A 17,402-nucleotide genomic window follows, 5' to 3' on the forward strand; every position below is an offset into this window, starting at 1 on the left:
TAACAGTAGAGCCTTGAAGTATATAGAGCTGATATAAATACCAGGAGAAACTATATCCATATCCATAATGGAGAGAATTCTAACTTCTGTATTTTAGAGTTTGATAGATGAAATAGACCAAAAAAAGGAAATGGACAAAAAATTTTTTTTGCAGATTTTATTTATTTGTCAGAGAGAGCACAAGCAGGGAGAGTGGCAAGCAGAGGGAGAAGCAGGCTCCCCATTGAGCAAGAAGCCTGTTGTGGAACTTGATCCCAGGACCCTGGGATTATGACCTGAGCTGAAGGCAAATGCTTAACTGACTCAGAGCCACCCAGGCATCCCAGGAAATGGAAAATTTGAATAACACAGTTAGCAAGCATGTGTGTGTTTGTACATGCACACAACTTTGTACACATTAATACAAACCTTTGTTTTATTTTTTTAAATTTGTTTATTTATAATCTCTACACCCAATGTGGGGCTCAAACTCATGACCCCAAGATCAGAAGTCATATACTTTTCCAACTCAGCCAGCCAGCCAGCCCAGATTAGTACAGAACTTTAAAATACAAGTGCAATGAGCATAAAAATTGACTGTTAGGCTACAGTGGAAGTATTAAACAGTTCCAAAAATAATTCAGTTAGGTATATCTTTTTATTTATCCTGCTTGGGGTTTATAGGGCTTCTTAAATCTGTGTCTTGGTGAATTTCATTAATTCTGGGGGAAAAAATCAGCTATCATCTCTTCAGATACTGCCTTTTCTCTTTCTTTATCTGGGATTCTAATTACATATTTTTCAGATTTGTTTTCACTGCTTTTCATGTCTCCTAATATCTTTTCTGTTTGTTTTCTTAGTGCATTAATGGATGATTTCTCCTGATCTTTTTGTGTTTGATTTTTTTTTTTTAGGTCCAGTGTTTTGCTAAATATAAATATGTCTATTGAGTTTTAACATTTTGCCTTTCTAGAAGTAATGTTCTCTTTTCATGTTTGGTATATTTTAAATATATTTTTTGTACCCTGCTCCTAGTTTCAAGTTTATCATATATTTGAGGGTTTTTTTGGGTTTTTTTGGCAGCAAATCATATACTTGTTTAAATGGATAAGCATTATTGTTTTTAAATCTGTGTCTAATAATTCCACTAGCCAAAGTCTGTGAGGAATGTTTCTACTGGTGGTTGTTCATGTTGTTTTATTTCTTTATGTGCTTGGTTATATCTATGCCTACTTCCTGTTTTTTGTCACTGAATTATTTGTAGGGTTGTCCAGGGCCCAAGGTAGATTTGGCCTTCTGTAGAGAAACTTTGATTTGGCTTCTGCTGGATCCTATGAACAGTGCCAATAGGGATGCCTCCAACATAATGGTTGCTGGTGGGGCCAAGTATAAAGGTCTTAGGTCTCTAGGATGCAAATCTTCCATACGGTTGGTTTCAGCAACTTCTTCAGGATGTTTTTCTTCTATCCCCATTTTATCTTATCTCTGTAGTTTGTTCTTATCCTGAGACTGAAAGAGCCTTTTGGGGACAGGCTAGGTCTCAGCTTAACATGGGGTTGAGTTCCCCAAAGACTCTTCACCTTGGGCTGGCCCTGGGCTTTGAATGCTGACGCTTCCTCCCCATTTGTTGTTACACAGACTTTACACTTAACTCTCTGAATTTTGACTTTTCATACAGAAATTGGCTTGGGACTGCCCCACTGCAGATCATTATTGTTTCTAAGATTAGTTAAAAAACAAAACTTTATATAGTATTTTTCATTGTTTCTAGGAGGAGGAAAAGTTAAAGCTGTGAATGTATTTATTGGAAAACAAAGAACAAAAACTAGATTAGCTTATTTCTAGGTTAAGAAACCAAGAAAGAGTAGTAAACATTGTGACAGTAGAAGCAGAATTAAGCAGAATTTGGAGAAATAGAAAAAAAGTATTTCAATATAAGAGCTGGTTCCGTGAAAGACAATAAAATAATCAAACTCTTGGCTAGTCTGATCAGAAAATAAAGAGAAAAACCATAAAGATACATTAGAAATAAAAGTGGGACTATGACTACACACATGAAAGAAATTAAGTGATCACACTAGAGATTGTAAACCATCGTAATTAATAGTTTGGCAATTTATCGTCAAATTAACACTATTAAAAATATTTTACACATTAAAACTGCTTCTCCACAGGTGCCATATTTTGCTTTAGTTGATATATAACACACAATAACATATTTAAAGAAAAATTTCCTGTTGTACTTTTCATTTGATGCTATATTCCTGGAAAATTAAGTTTAGTGTACATGTTTCAGTAAAAAAGTAAACCACATGTGTTTTTCATCTCCTATTTTTAGACTTTCTCCCTTGCTCATCTCTTTGTATCAGCTTATTAATTTTCTGTCATTGGGTTTGTAGAGTAGGTATTTATGGCGGTGTGTGTGTGGTGGAGCAGCTGTCATGGAGTGCATGCTTTTCCAGCTTTTTCTGGAACCTTGAAAAGTTAAGATTTTTTTAAAAGGGAAATTAACTATGCTTAATTCTTTGTTCTAGAGAGTAGCTTGGCGTTCATTTGGCAAATATTTATTGAGCGCCTAAAATGTACACTACTTAGCTTTATATTTTATCCTGGAGAAAGACTTCGGGTTATGCAAAAGTCACATGAGTTTACCAAGTCAGCTGTTTTATATGCCTCCTACTCACAAGTAAGTTGGAGTATGCCAAATAGGACCAATTAGCTGGAAGATTCAGATTTTTATTTTATTATTTTTATTCAGATTTTTAAATGTGGAAATCAAATGGTATGGGTGCTTGCGTCCTCCAGGACCACTAAGAATTATGTCTGAATATTTAAGAACAGGATTTTTGGAGACCTTATGATATTACCAATAGAAGCTGAGGAACATAAAGAGAAGTCTCACTTTCTTAATTGCCTTCAGCATTAATCTGAGTGTGTTCACAAATCTGAGGGGTTTTGTTTTTGTGTTTTACTTACATATGAAAAGATGAAAGTACCTTTATGTTAAAAATATAGCAAGATTTCAGGCTTTTGAATAGTGTCTCCACTCTACCTTGTTCCTACCTTTTTTCTTGAAGACATCATTTCTGTTAGTCCCTACTCCTGTATTCTGACAGGCACAATTTCCTATTTCTGGGATCTCTTCATATCCACTTAGATATGATTGTATTTAATGTGTCCCATCTTTCATTTATTATTGACTATTTATTTGGGGGGGGCACAGGGAGAGAGAGAATCTTAAGCAGGCTCCACACGCAGCATGGAGCCCAATGCTGGTCTTAGTTTCACAACCCTGAGATCATGACCTGAGCTGAAATCAAGAGTCGGACATTTCGGGGCACCTGGATGGCTCAGTCATTAAGCGTCTGCCTTCGGCTCAGGGCGTGATCCTGGCATTCTGGGATCGAGCCCCACATCAGGCTACTCCGCTGGGAGCCTGCTTCTTCCTCTCTCACTCCCCCTGCTTGTGTTAACCTCTCTCGATGGCTGTCTCTATCTCTGTCAAATAAAAAAAAAAAAGAGTCGGACATTTAGCCACTGAGCCACCCAGGCGTCCCTATTTTTTACTAGTAGTAATAATTAATAACTTATTGAATGCTTATGTGTAGGACACAGTTTTAATCACTTTATAAATGTATAACTTTTCTAACTCATACAGAAACCCTCTGAATAAATTACCGTGATTCCTATTTTACAGGAGAAATGACTGAGGCAGGCAGGTCACATTACTTATGGCCAAGGTCTCTCATAGTAAAGAGGAGCCAAGATGCAAAGCCAGGCAGTGTGATTCAGGCCACCAGTAGCCTTGGCATTAGCGGTAGGAATGAAAACAATATTGTAATGACAAGAAAGGGAAAAAAATTGCAGCAGTATAATTGCTGGTATTTACTGAGGGATTACTGTGTGCTATTCATGATAATAATGGCTTTATAAGAGTTATTTTACTTTTACACCAGCCTTTAAATCATTTTCATCTTACTATTGAGGACACTGAGGCATAGAGTTTCATTAACTTGCTTAAGTCCACGTGTCTAGTAAGTGTTGGAAACTAAAGTCAAGCTCCTAAGCCAGAGTATCTATGGATTATTGTTTATTTGCCCATTTATGTTCCTTTTAGATTGACAGTGAATTAAAGAATAAGTACTTCATTAATCTAGCACATAGTATGTTTTCATTAAATATTTGTGGATTGTAATATATAAACCTATGTTTACATGAGATAAGTTATACTCTGCCGCTTACACAGCACCCTGGAAGCTTTCTTTTCCTGTCAACTCTGCTGGATGCGATAGGGAATACCACGATTGTATTTTTTTTATTATAGAACCTTTCTCAGTGTTTTAAGTTTTAGTGCTAAAAGTGGTTTGTGCTAAGCTCTAAAAAAATAAGTATTTTTAAAACTTTTATCTTAAGTTTATTAAATAAAAATATTTTAAGCAGTTAAAAGATTTAGAAAAAGAGAGCTGTAACAAATAACTGCATACCCATTATCCAAAATGATAATTGGTTATTCATGTAGCTTATTTCTTTTCTTATTTAATGCTAACTTCTATGTTTGTTTTGTGATTAAAGCCATATCCAGAAGACCCAGCAGTTTATAAACCACTCTCCCAGGAAGAATTGCAAAGGATAAAGAATGAGAAAAAACAGAAACAGAATGAGAGAAAACAGAAAATATCAGAAAACCGCAAACATTTGGCTAGTGTACGTGTTGTACAAAAAAACCTCGTCTTTGTTGTAGGTCTCTCTCAGCGCCTAGCAGACCCAGAGGTAAGTCCTCTTCTGTTTTCTTGCTCAACCTGACATTTTTTTCTTTTTTGCCTCTCTTATTTGGAAATAACAGCTGATCTTCCCTATTTGCAGGATTCCCCTGAAATTATTAAAACTTAGGAGAGAATGGGAAATGATTTTTTAATTATCTCTAAGAATCCAATGACCATTTGTGATCTTAGGCAAGTGTCTTAATCTTTTTGGCCTCATTTTCTTCAGTTGCAAAACGAGGCAGTTGAACTCGATCTCTGCAATCTCCTTCAGTGCTAATAATCTTTGAAAGTTGGATAATGGTTCCATTTTGCTATTCAGGCTAACATGTGACATGACTACTTGGTTTCTTTCCTCTTTTCTGTAGCTATATAAGGATCACAGTGGACATGCAGTTACATGAACCCACTAGAGATCTGTATTTTTTTTTTAATCCTGTCCACATAGTGATTCTTGGTTATTGAACAATTATAGACCTGCTGCTACACTGTACCATCATTCTTTATTCATTTATTTTAAGCCAATTTTGGGGAAAGAATTTGATGAAGGAAAATAATGGACCAGGTTCTGTGTCGTTTGTTTGGAGGCAGGGGAGGCCTTAACCCTTTTGTTCATTACCTTTTTTTTGCCTTTCGCCACATGCATTGTAAGAGTAATGTTGAGCTTATAACTTTCCCTGATGCCCTTGGATGTACATCTGCTAATTTTCAGTTTCTGATATATTAGGAGGGGCTGACTAGATTGATGGGAGAGCAGGTAGAAGCTGATTGACAGCCAGAGTGTTTGCTTCAGTAGGATAGAGTTGGATTTGGGGGATCTGCCAGAAGTACTCCCTGAGAAGGGTTTGGAGTAGTCCTTGTCATCATGGTACCAATAAGAGGGAGGATTATAGTGAATATGCTTAGGGAGATGGGAATCTTCAGACTTGGCTAAGTGGGCAAAGACCCCAGTGGAAGGAAATTTAAGGAGTCTAAAAATCGATTTTGTAAAAATCAGTTTAGAGAGAATAATGTATATTTATTAATGATGAGCTTACTGTATAATTGAGGCTCTGAAGGGCTTCAGGATCAGGAGAAGAGAAAGTTAGGGAGACCTTAGTAAGAAGCCTTTATCATTGGCAATAAACACAGAGGCAACTCCAGAATTACTTGGTCTGAAGTCTGGGGATACTGGCATTAGTGGGCGGCATGAATCCTTCAGGAGACCAGGTTTTTTCCAAAGCCAAAGGGGGCTGATCTAGAGTTCTACAGGAAAAGACTTCAGTAAGAGCTGTTAAGGATGAGAGCTCGTTTTAGGCCTATGACTCAACCTCAGCAGCCAGTTCTTTTTGTTTTTAATTCCTCTGGCAGGCAGAATCCTACTTCCCCTGTGACCATTTTCTTGAACACCACTACAACTTTATACGCCAGTCCTTCTGTCTTCCCCTTTCAACTCTGCCTTTTTTCTAATCAGAGGGCACGTCTTGCTTTTGCAAGTTTTTTATTTTATCTGTCTCTATTTACTCCTATTAATCTTACTGATTAGAATCTACTTTGGCATTTCTGAAACTGCTATTCTGGTAAACCAATGGAACTTTTATTTTGATTTGACAACTCTTGGAAATGCATGTACTTGATTTTGTTAATACATCCTGCCTGGATCCTGTCACCTATATTACTGGAGGTATATGGGGAGCAGCACCTGAAAGCTGGCTAAAATTAAGCCATAGTCTCAGTCTGGTTTTTGGATTATAGGTTTCCTACCTCCTCTTGAGATTCTGTGATTTGTTTTTATTTACTTACAGAGGTTTCTTATTTCCATCTCAAATGACATGACTCCAGTAACATTAATCTGAAGAACTATTACACAGAAAAAAATTAATCTAGGTGGTGACTAGTGAGAGAAGGTACTTTATCATGAATCTAAATGTACCTTAAAAAAAACACTCTACTTTGGGCGCCTGGGTGGCTCAGCTGTTAAGCGTCTGCCTTCGGCCCAGGGCGTGATCCCAGGGTCCTGGGATCGAGCCCCACATCGGGCTCCCTGCTCTGCTGGGAGCCTGCTTCTTCCTCTCCCACTCCCCCTGCTTGTGTTCCCTCTCTCGTGGGCTGTCTCTCTCTCTGTCAAATAAATAAATAAAATATTAAAAAAAAAAGCCATTCTATTTGTTTTATACTTTTGAAATCATTGTTGCTTGGTGAGAGGACAGTGAATTTTTTTAAACATTGATTTCTCTCATTTATTTCTCTTGAAACTCTAGGAAGACCAAAGACCAGTGTTTTTTGTATTCTTTCCTACCACTTCTAAATAATAGCAAATTCTCTTAATTTATTGTGTAATCTTTTCAGTTTGGAAAATTTAAAGTTGGATTTATTAGAAAACTTGGTTTCAAGTTGTTAGTGTAACTTTCAGGTCAAAGAAGTCCCCTATTTACTTATTTTTGGATGATGAACAATTTGATATTTGACTGAATTCTGATTAGCAAAACAAGAGAGCTTAGGAAAAATTCAAGCTTATTTTGAAAATAACGTGTGCATCAGAAAACTTAATACCAAAATTAATTGTCAAATGTATTCATTTATTGATCAATAAAAAAAACTTTTATTTTTTTAAGATTTTATTTATTTGAGAGAGAGAGAGAGCAAGCACGAGTGGGGGAGGAGTAGAGGAAGAGGAAGTAGCAGACTTCCTGCTGAGCAGGGAGCCAGATTCCGATTCCGGCTTAACTGACTGAGCTACCTGGGCACCCCACAAAAAAACTATTTTAGAAGATATGATAGGTAGTTAGAGGCAGTGATTAGAAGTGATCATCTTCCAAATCCTAAAATTTATAGATTTGCTGGAACCTAATTCATTCATTTTATGAATTAACTCTTGAATACTTACCATGTTTTAGGTACTTTGATGTTGGAGATAAAATAATTTAGCCAGTCACAGTCTCTATGCTTAACTAACTTACAGACTATTGGTAAGACAGGATTTAAGTCCTTTTTTTTTTTCTTTTTTAAAGATTTTATTTAGTTATTTATTTGAGAGAGAGAGACAGAGATAGCATCAGAAATAGCAACAGAAAGAGCGACAGAGAGCATGAGCAGGGAGGAGAGGGACAAGCAGGCTCTGTGCTGAGCAGGAAGCCCAATGCAGGGCTCAATTCCAGGACCCTGAGATCATGACCTGAACTGAAGGCAGATGCTTAACTGACAGAGCCACCCAAGCACCCTAAATTTAAGTACTTGTAGGTGTGCTGGGCATTTATAAACAGGGAAGTACAGAGTTTGGGGGGAACGTATAACAGTGGGGAACTTGGCTAGTATAGAAATCCACAAAAAGCCTCCCAGAGGAAAGGATAATTAAGAATTACTAGAGATTGGCTAGGCAACAAATAAGGACAGGAGTGTCCTGGGTATGTGGTGGTTCGAGAGAGCAGCTTGTTTGAGGAACTTAAAGACTTTAAAGACAGAACCATGTTATTTTACAAATGAGAAATTGAGGCATAGGGAGGTTAAGTGACTTAGTTAAGTGAACTGGGATCACACAGCTATTTCACAGCAGAGCCAGAACTAGGAACCACCCCCTTCCCAACCCACCAGTTTTTTAAAGGTCCTGTTCCAGGGTATTTTACACTGATAATTGGTCTGTTGTTCATCCATTCCCCTAATTTATCCATTCATCCTTCTATCTGCTTACCAAGTTTTTTATTTTCTCTGTAGTATCCATGAAGACTTGACTATGTTCCCAAAGAATATATAGGAAGACATTAGGCATGCCATTGGGCATTTATAATTCTGTCATGTGGCCTTGTGTATTCTATATTAGTATTAAAGCTGGCTCACTGTGAAGTAAATATGTGGGATTTCATATATGGATAATGTAGTGATATGCAGGGTGCTTTACCTACTCCCCATACTTCTGAATCACTAGAATACTGTTCTGCTAGTTGTATGTTTAGGTAGAATCTGGAGCACTTAATATAGAAAGTTTAAATTATTTGAATTTCCCTTGCCTGGCCGGGCAAGCTATTTCTTATCAGCCATAGGCCATTTGCTAATACTTTGGGGCCCACCAGTGTTTTTTTATCCATGTAATTCTTTTTGTTCAGTGCTGACACAGTTACTTTTCGGTTAGCATTTATTGAGTACCTACAGTGTGCTGGGCAGTATGTAAGACACTGAATATACACCAGTACAAAGGTAGTCCTTGCTTATTTTCAAACTAACAGTATAATATAATATGAGAAGTACTTTGTGCTGTGGAGGCACAAGAGAGAGCACCCGATCTTGTTGGGGAGGTATGTACTCTTCCACTATCTTTGGGGCAAAGTGCTTCTGGTGCAGGAACTGTACAAATTCTTCAGGATGAGAAAGATCTTGGTCTGCAAGTGATTTTTTTGGCTGGAAGATTAGAGTGCATTGGTGAGAGATGAGGCTGGTGAGGTAAGTAGTAACATACAATGAAGGGCTTTCTAACCATGTGAAGGAGTTTGCACTTTATTCTAAAGGCAGTGGGAACCTGTTGAATGTTCTTAAGAACAGGGACATGGCTAGATTTGTGCTTTGAAAATAATCATTCTCGCTCCAGTGTGACATGTCAGTATAATTATATACAAGTCTTATGTTGTATTGAAGGTGTTATGCCCAAATACTGGCCAGAAACTATTTCCATAAGTGAGTGGTTTTCAACCTTATCAGAGCCAGTACCCGTGTTTTAAAATATAACACTGTGTGACTTTTATGAAGTGATTTCATGAAATAAAGAAATAAAAGGGAAATAATTTATAAAAAGACTATTTCTACATGTAAAATTTTGGGTACCACTACTCTAGAACCTTGCTACTCAAGGTGTGGTTTCTGAGCTGGTAGATTAGTATCCCCTGGGTGCTTATTATGTAAACTCAGGCCCTGCTTCAGAGCAACTAGATCTGAATATGCAGTTTAACTAAGTCCTCAAATGATTTGTTTGCATATTCAAGTTTGGGGAGTACTGTTTTTAAATACGCAATAAAATAGTAAGATGCTTGCATGTGTGTGCAGAATCACTGTGGGTGTGACACCTACAAAGGCAGATTGTTAAAGGTATATGTATTGGCAGTCCAGATACTATGAAAAGCAAATGATGTGATTTTTCTGAAATAACTCTTGGTATAATTCTGAACAAAGCACTTGTAGTCTTCCCTTAATTACATATTATTTCCTTTCCTATAAATTCAACATATGTCAAAACTGTAGGGAACTACTTCTGAGTTTATATATAACGTGGAATTTGTTTCTATGTTCACTTAATTATAAATAGGTTTCTCAGTTACATGAATGTCTTGTAGAACATTCAAAAGTTGTGCAGGACAATTCTTTATTGTGCAGGACTAGCCGGAGCATTGTAAGCCGTTCCTGGCTCCCATCCACTGAACATAAGTATCGCCTCCCAGTCCCTTTGACAACCTCCCCCAATAAAAGCTCCCACAGATTTTCCAAATGTTCCCTTGAATGCTGCCTTCATTGAGAGCTACGGCCATAACTCAGATGTGATTTGAGATGCTGATGCAGCACAACGTGTGACCAGCCTGAACTCCCTGAAGCAGGTATTCTGGCTCTGAAGCCCTGTGCTGAGTTGGTGTGCATCCAGTTGGAATATTGAGTGCAGTTCTAAACTCCACCAGCCAGGAAGCTTCTCAAAACAAGCTCTTCCCTACTCATCAGCCCTGAGACTTTGCTGTGTACAACCTGAGGGTCATTGGTTTTGCCACTTAATAGTCTCATTTGTCTTGGGGGATCTGGTGGAAAAAAGATTGAAAACCAATACAGTCACCTCATCTTATAATCCATTACAATTGGCTATAGGAAATGTAACCGCCTTATACTTATAAGAACCTAAAGTAAAATGTGGTAAAAATAATGATGTTAATTAATTTGAAAACTATTAAGGATTAATGATACCTCAGCCAGACTCTTTCACAAAGCTTTGATTCTGTCATATGCAGAACATATTGGCCAAGATTTTAAGTATGTGAGAATGTTATCAAATTAGAGTGTTTGGAAAGAATACTTTGCACACACATGGAAAGGTACACACAGAAAGCTTTCCTTGAGAGAGCTTTTTATTTGGGAAGGTTGTAGGAACAGTAGGTCTATAGATAAATTCTAGGAAAAGAATAAAATGTAATTTTGGAGTAGTTGCAAATTACAAGGAGAGGTTTTTAAATCAAGTTACGTATTAGTCAAATTAGGCAAGGTCAAGTAAGTCTCTAAGAGAAGTTATTAATGAATGCATGTAGTGATCACAAAGTAAAGGAAATGACAGAAGTATGAGGGGGAATAACCACCAAGAAGTAACCAGGTAATAGAGAAAGAAATGTATAAATTTGTTTCCTCAATTTTTTTCCATCCATCACCACATATATGTTATTTACCAGGAAAAGGGAAGAAAAAAACAGGAGATAATCAAGAAGTGGTAAAATTGACACAAAGAAACTAAGTACACACACATTGTTGAATCATGAAGCCTAAGGTTGAGGAACATTGTTACCATATTTGCAATTTGTAGCTTTAATGTAATATATCAAATGTCATATACAGTAGATTTATTAGTAAAGACTCTACTATGTCTGTTCCTGAGTTTTTGTCTCTGTTTAATACATAATTATTTTGGTCATTCTTTTGAAAATTACTTTTTTATAAGAATTATCTATTAATGAAAATGTGGTTAAGATATTTGATCTGTTTGGTATTTAAGACCACTGTGAAGATAAGATCCCATGGATTATTGGTGTACATATTAAAACGTAGTGGGTAGTACCAAACTTAGTGAGTCTTTAGTTTCCATATAGTGGGTCAATTAAAAATAGCTTTTGGACTCTGTTGATGATTTCCTATAGGTTAATCACAGAAATTGTAAATAGGTAGTAGTCACATTTATTAGAAAACTTTAAAAATTATTTTCCTTTCACTGAAGAGGGATGGTGTATGTTCCCATTATAAGGATAACGTTGATGAAATGGGGACACATTATACCTTATTTCTTCTTCTTTTATAGGTTTTAAAACGACCAGAATATTTTGGGAAGTTTGGTAAAATACATAAAGTTGTCATCAATAATAGCACATCATATGCAGGCTCACAGGTAACTAATTATAGGGGTTTTTGCCTTTCTTCCCTATGGTCTAGGCTTGACCTGGGCTGTTCAGAAGGAAAATCTACTTTCTGGGATTAGGAAGCCTGAGGGTCAAGGATTTAAGCAGTGTAGTGACCTCTACTGGTGGGGTGGGGGAATTTCTGGTGCTCATTTGACTTCAGGACTTAATAGTAGTAAGATAGTACTAAGAAATAGTAAAGATAGTAGTAAGAAATAGTAAAACAAAGATTAGGTGATGGTTTGAGGGGGAGGGGGAGTTGAGTCTATTATCAGGCAGTGTAATAATTAGATGATGATTTCAAATTCATATTTTCAGGTATTGAAAACTTAATAGAGCATCTTTGTTATGCTGGTATTAGCAGATAGAATACTCTTGTAAATTGCATTTATTTTTGGGAGAACATAATTGGCACAGTGTCTTTAAATTTTATTTTTTTAAATCCAACTTTCAAAATTTGTTGTAACCTTGACGAGCCTGTCAAATGACTTTAGAAAAATAAATACCAAGCCAGAGATGATACTTTATCCATATTATATTTTAGTCTACTTAAAATCAGATAATTGTTTTAAGATGAGCTAGTATATGGTTTAATCAAAGCTACTACTATTTCTAATTATTGTCATTATTACTAATGATAGTAGTAGTGAAGGCCTTTAGAATTCCCTAGGCAGAGTGCAAAAGAATTGTTTTTTTCAAGTTTTTCTTGAATTTGAAACTAGTAACAGTGTGTTTTCACTTTAGGGTCCAAGTGCCAGTGCTTATGTAACCTATATCCGGTCAGAAGATGCTCTCAGAGCCATACAGTGTGTCAACAATGTGGTAGTAGATGGCAGAACACTTAAGGTAATATGGTCCTCTTGATTTTTTTTAAGGGGGAAGAGAGAAAATACAGTAAATCGGGGAGAGCCTAGCATTTACTTCTTACATTTGGAGGGAGTCTGTTTGAAGATTGCTTCTTAAGCATCCGTACTGATTTATGATAGCTTATTTGTTTACTACCAGCTTATGTAGGGTCTTGTTTTACCAGGTAGGAATAAATACATTCATTATTTGGTGATAATCTTTAAAAAATCTGTATTTACACGTAATCTTATTTTGTGAAAATAGGATCTGTTATTCTTATCAGAAGTAGATAATGGTTATAATTTGTCAGTACTTAAAGATTTGCCCATTGATCAATTAAGGTTTGAGTAAAGGGCCACACTAAGCCATGCTTTGTATAAATGGAAAAAGGATGGCATAACTAGAAAAAAGAATTTGCTTAGGTGCCAGACTTCTGTAACATGAAGTAGATTTTATGTATCTTCTCTTCTTATCTCTAAGGAAGATGATTTGGGTACTCAAGTTCTGGAAAATCTAACTGAGGTGTTTTCTTTGGTTCTTCCAAATGAGCATCATCTTCAATAGATCCTGCTAGTAAGAGTTTAGTTCTCCAGTACTCAGAGGCATACTTCTTGATTTGTCATGTCTGTGCCTCATTTGAGGTGAAGTGAAAACACCAAACATGGAAATTCTCATTGTGTCATTTCACGTTTTGGGTCCTTATTTCCCCCTCCCTGACTCTTTCTGCAGGCATCCCTAGGTACAACAAAATACTGCAGTTACTTCTTAAAGAATATGCAGTGTCCAAAGCCTGACTGCATGTATCTACATGAATTGGGGGATGAGGCGGCCAGCTTCACAAAAGAGGAAATGCAGGTAGTAAATTAATGTGAATTATAAACTTTGCAGAAAAGGGAGTATTTTTCTTTAAAAGTTAAAATTGTAAAAGCAAAAACGAGGGATTTTATTTTTTTTAATTGTTATTAAAGTAGCATTTTCCAAACAGTGTTCCATGGAATGTCAGTTCTACAGAATATTGTTATGATAAAAATCGGTCTGTAGTCCATTAAGTTTGAAAATGCTAGATTAATGAAGATAGTTTTCTTTCCTGCAGGACTTCTCAGAGTCTTTAATATGCTAATACATACCCAAGAATGTACAATCAGAACTTAATTGACCAAGGAAAGCATTTTGGTAAATGCTACTTTAGGGGGAATATCAACAAAATGGAAGCCAAGTGGGTTACTGTAATTATGAGGGGTTTTTTTCCTTCCTAATTTCCACTCTTTACAGAACCTGCTAGAAAATAATAACCTATCAAATGTTTCCGATAACCTAACGTTTTTATAAAATGGTTCTCCCCGTGAAAGTGTACACTGAGTCAGTGTCCTGTGAAGGGTGAATTGAAGGTTTATTATCCTGTGTTTTTTTTAATATTTCCTGTTCTCTGTTCTCCTTTCAATTTGTAGTATTATAAATGTGACTTTACAAGTAAAAATGTTGACCATATGCATATTAAGTAAGGATTATACCAGAGCACAATGCTGCACTTCCCTATTATAGATGAGGACATCAGATTGTTGCTGTAGACTTTTGCAGTAATACTTTTCATTTAGAAGGTAGAGGGGCATTGATTGCCACCTTGGACTCTCCAGGTCAAACTAGAGAAAGTATAGTAGGGTCTCCGTTAAGAGCAGATTGTTAAAATCAAATATTACTCTTTTTTAATTTGGAGTTATTTCAGATTAAAGCCCCATTATAATTGATCCATTGGAATTTCTTGATCGTATTTCTGTATGGTACAAAAACAGTGTTAAAATAACAGATGACTTCTTATTTAATAAATGCTTCTTGATTTTTTTTTTCTTTTTTTGGGTGAAACGTTCTGGATAGAATTTAAGGTTGAACCATTCCAAACTAAATTTTGACATGTAGAGAATTACTCATGCTACTATTATAGTGAAAATTTCTGTCAAAGAATCTCTAAGCCCTAGTTGATTTCATTTTTGAGTATTATTGAATTGTAAATGAAAATGGACAGACATTCCCATGGAATGACTTGTATTGGGATTTAACTAGTCTTTGTGGACTGCCCCTGTAAAATCATTTGAGTATTAAGTTTTAGCTCTTAGTTGCTAATGAAAGCCATAATGTCTCCTGAAGTATTGATTGTAGAAAAGAATTTCAAGACTTTGCATGTTTTAAAGATGTAAAATCCACATCTAACTGTATTTTTTTTCTTAATAATTTAAAATTCATATTGTTGTAATGAATTCATCTGCCCTTCTCTATGTGAGTTTAAAATTAATTTGAGAAGAGGTTTCTTTATTAAAAGAGTTCCTCTATATAGGAAGGAAGTTTGAACAAATTATATCATGGCAAAAGTCAGAAGATCTTTCCTTGTTACTGCATAATTGAAGATTTAGTATCATATGAAATATTTATAGATCCATTCGAAACAGGCAGGAGCCCCCTTGGAACAGGACACAATGCAATGTGCAGTGTATATGATACAGTCCTACTTGATTAGATGATGTTGCCCTTGCTTGTTTTTATTGTTTTGTGTTTGTTTTGATCTATCCCGTTCTGGGTTTGGTTTTCCTGTAATATCTGGTTAGACCACACTTCTAAAATAATTAATCCTGAAGGTAAGTAAAAATGTCATTTCAGTCATGATATACATGCATATAGTAAAAAGTTATTCAAAGTTATTTCACTGTAATTTTTTTTTTAAGATTTTGTTTATTTTTGAGAGAGAGAAAGTGCATAAGCATGAGTGGGGGGAGGAGGGGCAGGGGGAGAAGTAGGCTCCCCACTGAGCAGGGAGGCCTGATGTGGGACTCGATCCCAGGACCCTGGGATCATGACCTGAGCCAAAGGCAGACACTTAACCTACTGAGCCACCCAGGTGCCCCTCGTTGTAATTTATTTTTGTGTATGACTAATTTCCAGAGGCAGTCTTTGCCTAATTTCTCAGATAGTGTTTCTGACATTGTCTTCTGATATACGGCAACCAACTACAGTAAATACAGATTTCTCTTTGTTGTGTACAGAGCAGTGATCTGCAGACTTTCTGTAAAGAGCCGATTAGTAAATATTTTAGGCTTTCTGGGCCTATATGGACTTTGTAGTAAATACTGAATTCTTGTTGTAGCAGAGACAAGCTGTAGATAGCAAGTAAGTGAATGAGCATGACTGTTCCAATAAAACTTTATTTATAAAAACAAAGGGGCTGGGGGCACCTGGGTGGCTCAGTCGGTTAAGTGTCTGCCTTTGACTCAGGTCCTGATCCCAGGGTCCTGGGATCAAGTCCCACATCGGGCTCCCTGCTCAGTGGAGAGTCTGCTTCTTCCTTTCCCTCTGCCTGCTGCTCCCTCTCCTTGTGCATGTGTGCTCTCTAGCGCGTGCTCTCTCTCTCTCTCTCTCTCTGTGTCAAATAAATAAAATCTTAAAAACAACAACAGCAACAAAAAAGAAACAAAGGGGCTAGCTGTAAACTGGAGTTTAAAATACATTAATTTTTATGTAAAAACAAAGCAATGGAATTTATACTTTGTGTCAAGATAATGAAAAATATATTAAGACTCTTACTCTGTATACTAGAGAAATTAATTATTTTTGGTGATCTTCAGAAAATTCTGTAATGGCCTGTTAGAAGACTTCATTATAGGTTGAAAAGGGCCTCTAGTTGTCTTTTTCTTTCTTTCTTTACTTTTCTTTCTTTTTTTTTTTTCTTTCTTTTTTTTTTTTTTTAAGATTTATTTATTTGACAGCATAAGCAGGGGGAGTGGGAGAGGGAGAAGCAGGCTCCCTGCCAAGCAGGGAGCCCAATGTGGGGCTCATTCCCAGGACCCCGGGATCATGACCTTAGCCAAAGGCAGATGCTTAACCGACTGAGCCAAGCAGGCACCCCGGGCCTCTAGTTTTTTGAGCTGGCAAAAAAGTTGTCTGTTAATATGCTTTTCTGCATAATAAATGGTTGATGAAATCATTAATTAATGGCATATATATCATGTAGTTTTGTTGGAAGAACTTTCATTGGTCTAGCAGTCTTGTGACATCATTCTCACATGGTTCTCTAATGCCATGAAAAACCCTTACATGTTTTATTTAGGATATCTTTAATAATTTGGCAAGTAAGTCATTATTTTATACCAGCCATTTTGTGAACCCCACTGCAGTTTTAATTTCTTCTTCCATTAGGCGGGTAAGCACCAAGAATATGAACAGAAACTACTTCAAGAATTATATAAGTTAAACCCCAATTTTCTTCAACTATCTACGGGTTCAGTTGATAAGAATAAGAACAAAGTGACTCCACTGCAGAGGTATGATACGTAAGTACCGATATTAGTATAATCAGACACCTTACCTTCATCTCTGTCGATCCTCTCTTCTCATTTTACATCTTCTTCAGGCAGAATTCTTCTTGACAGTGTCTATCATTTGTGCAGAATTGTTGCATTATATAGGAAATGTTGAGTCACAGTTTCTGGGTTTGAATGTTTGCTGCCTGCTGCTCCCTGGTAATACTTCAGATGAGCCTCTTGATGGCTACCCCTTTGCGTTGATTTGCACATTGCCCTGGACCCTGGGAACACCCTCCTTGAAAAAAAAAAGGAATTAAGGGATGTTGGTTAATGACAGGCTCTTATTACCTAATTAAGGTTCCCCCCCCCGATATAATGAGGGGGAACACATTGTAAAAGGGGGAGTGGGAGTTATCTGGAACATT

At 36.6% G+C, this 17,402-nt stretch overlaps 1 protein-coding gene and 1 long non-coding RNA gene across 8 annotated transcripts in view; one reads left to right on the forward strand and one right to left on the reverse strand.

Annotated features, from left to right (window-relative positions):
• LOC148110345 (uncharacterized) overlaps nt 1-17,260 on the reverse strand; it is a 32,220-nt gene extending 14,960 nt beyond the window's left edge. The window contains exon 1 of the long non-coding RNA XR_015723821.1: nt 17,040-17,260. This is a non-coding gene — a long non-coding RNA (uncharacterized LOC148110345). The remainder of the gene's footprint in view (nt 1-17,039) is intronic.
• Nucleotides 1-17,402, forward strand: part of CNOT4 (CCR4-NOT transcription complex subunit 4) — a 137,956-nt gene that overhangs the window by 65,170 nt on the left and 55,384 nt on the right. For 4 of the 7 annotated variants that reach the window (XM_045792585.2, XM_045792584.2, XM_045792588.2 and 1 more), the window contains 5 exons: nt 4,552-4,749; nt 11,746-11,832; nt 12,587-12,688; nt 13,418-13,543; nt 16,871-17,004. In XM_045792585.2, coding sequence (XP_045648541.1) covers nt 4,552-4,749; nt 11,746-11,832; nt 12,587-12,688; nt 13,418-13,543; nt 16,871-17,004 — 647 coding nt within the window. The remainder of the gene's footprint in view (nt 1-4,551; nt 4,750-11,745; nt 11,833-12,586; nt 12,689-13,417; nt 13,544-16,870; nt 17,005-17,402) is intronic. The other 3 variants (XM_045792586.2, XM_045792589.2, XM_045792591.2) reach the window with 1 other exon arrangement.

This window comes from Ursus americanus, chromosome 3 (assembly GCF_024610735.1).
Source record: "Ursus americanus isolate L20-20 chromosome 3, mUrsAme1.1.p, whole genome shotgun sequence".
Classification (NCBI taxonomy): Eukaryota; Metazoa; Chordata; class Mammalia; order Carnivora; family Ursidae; genus Ursus; species Ursus americanus.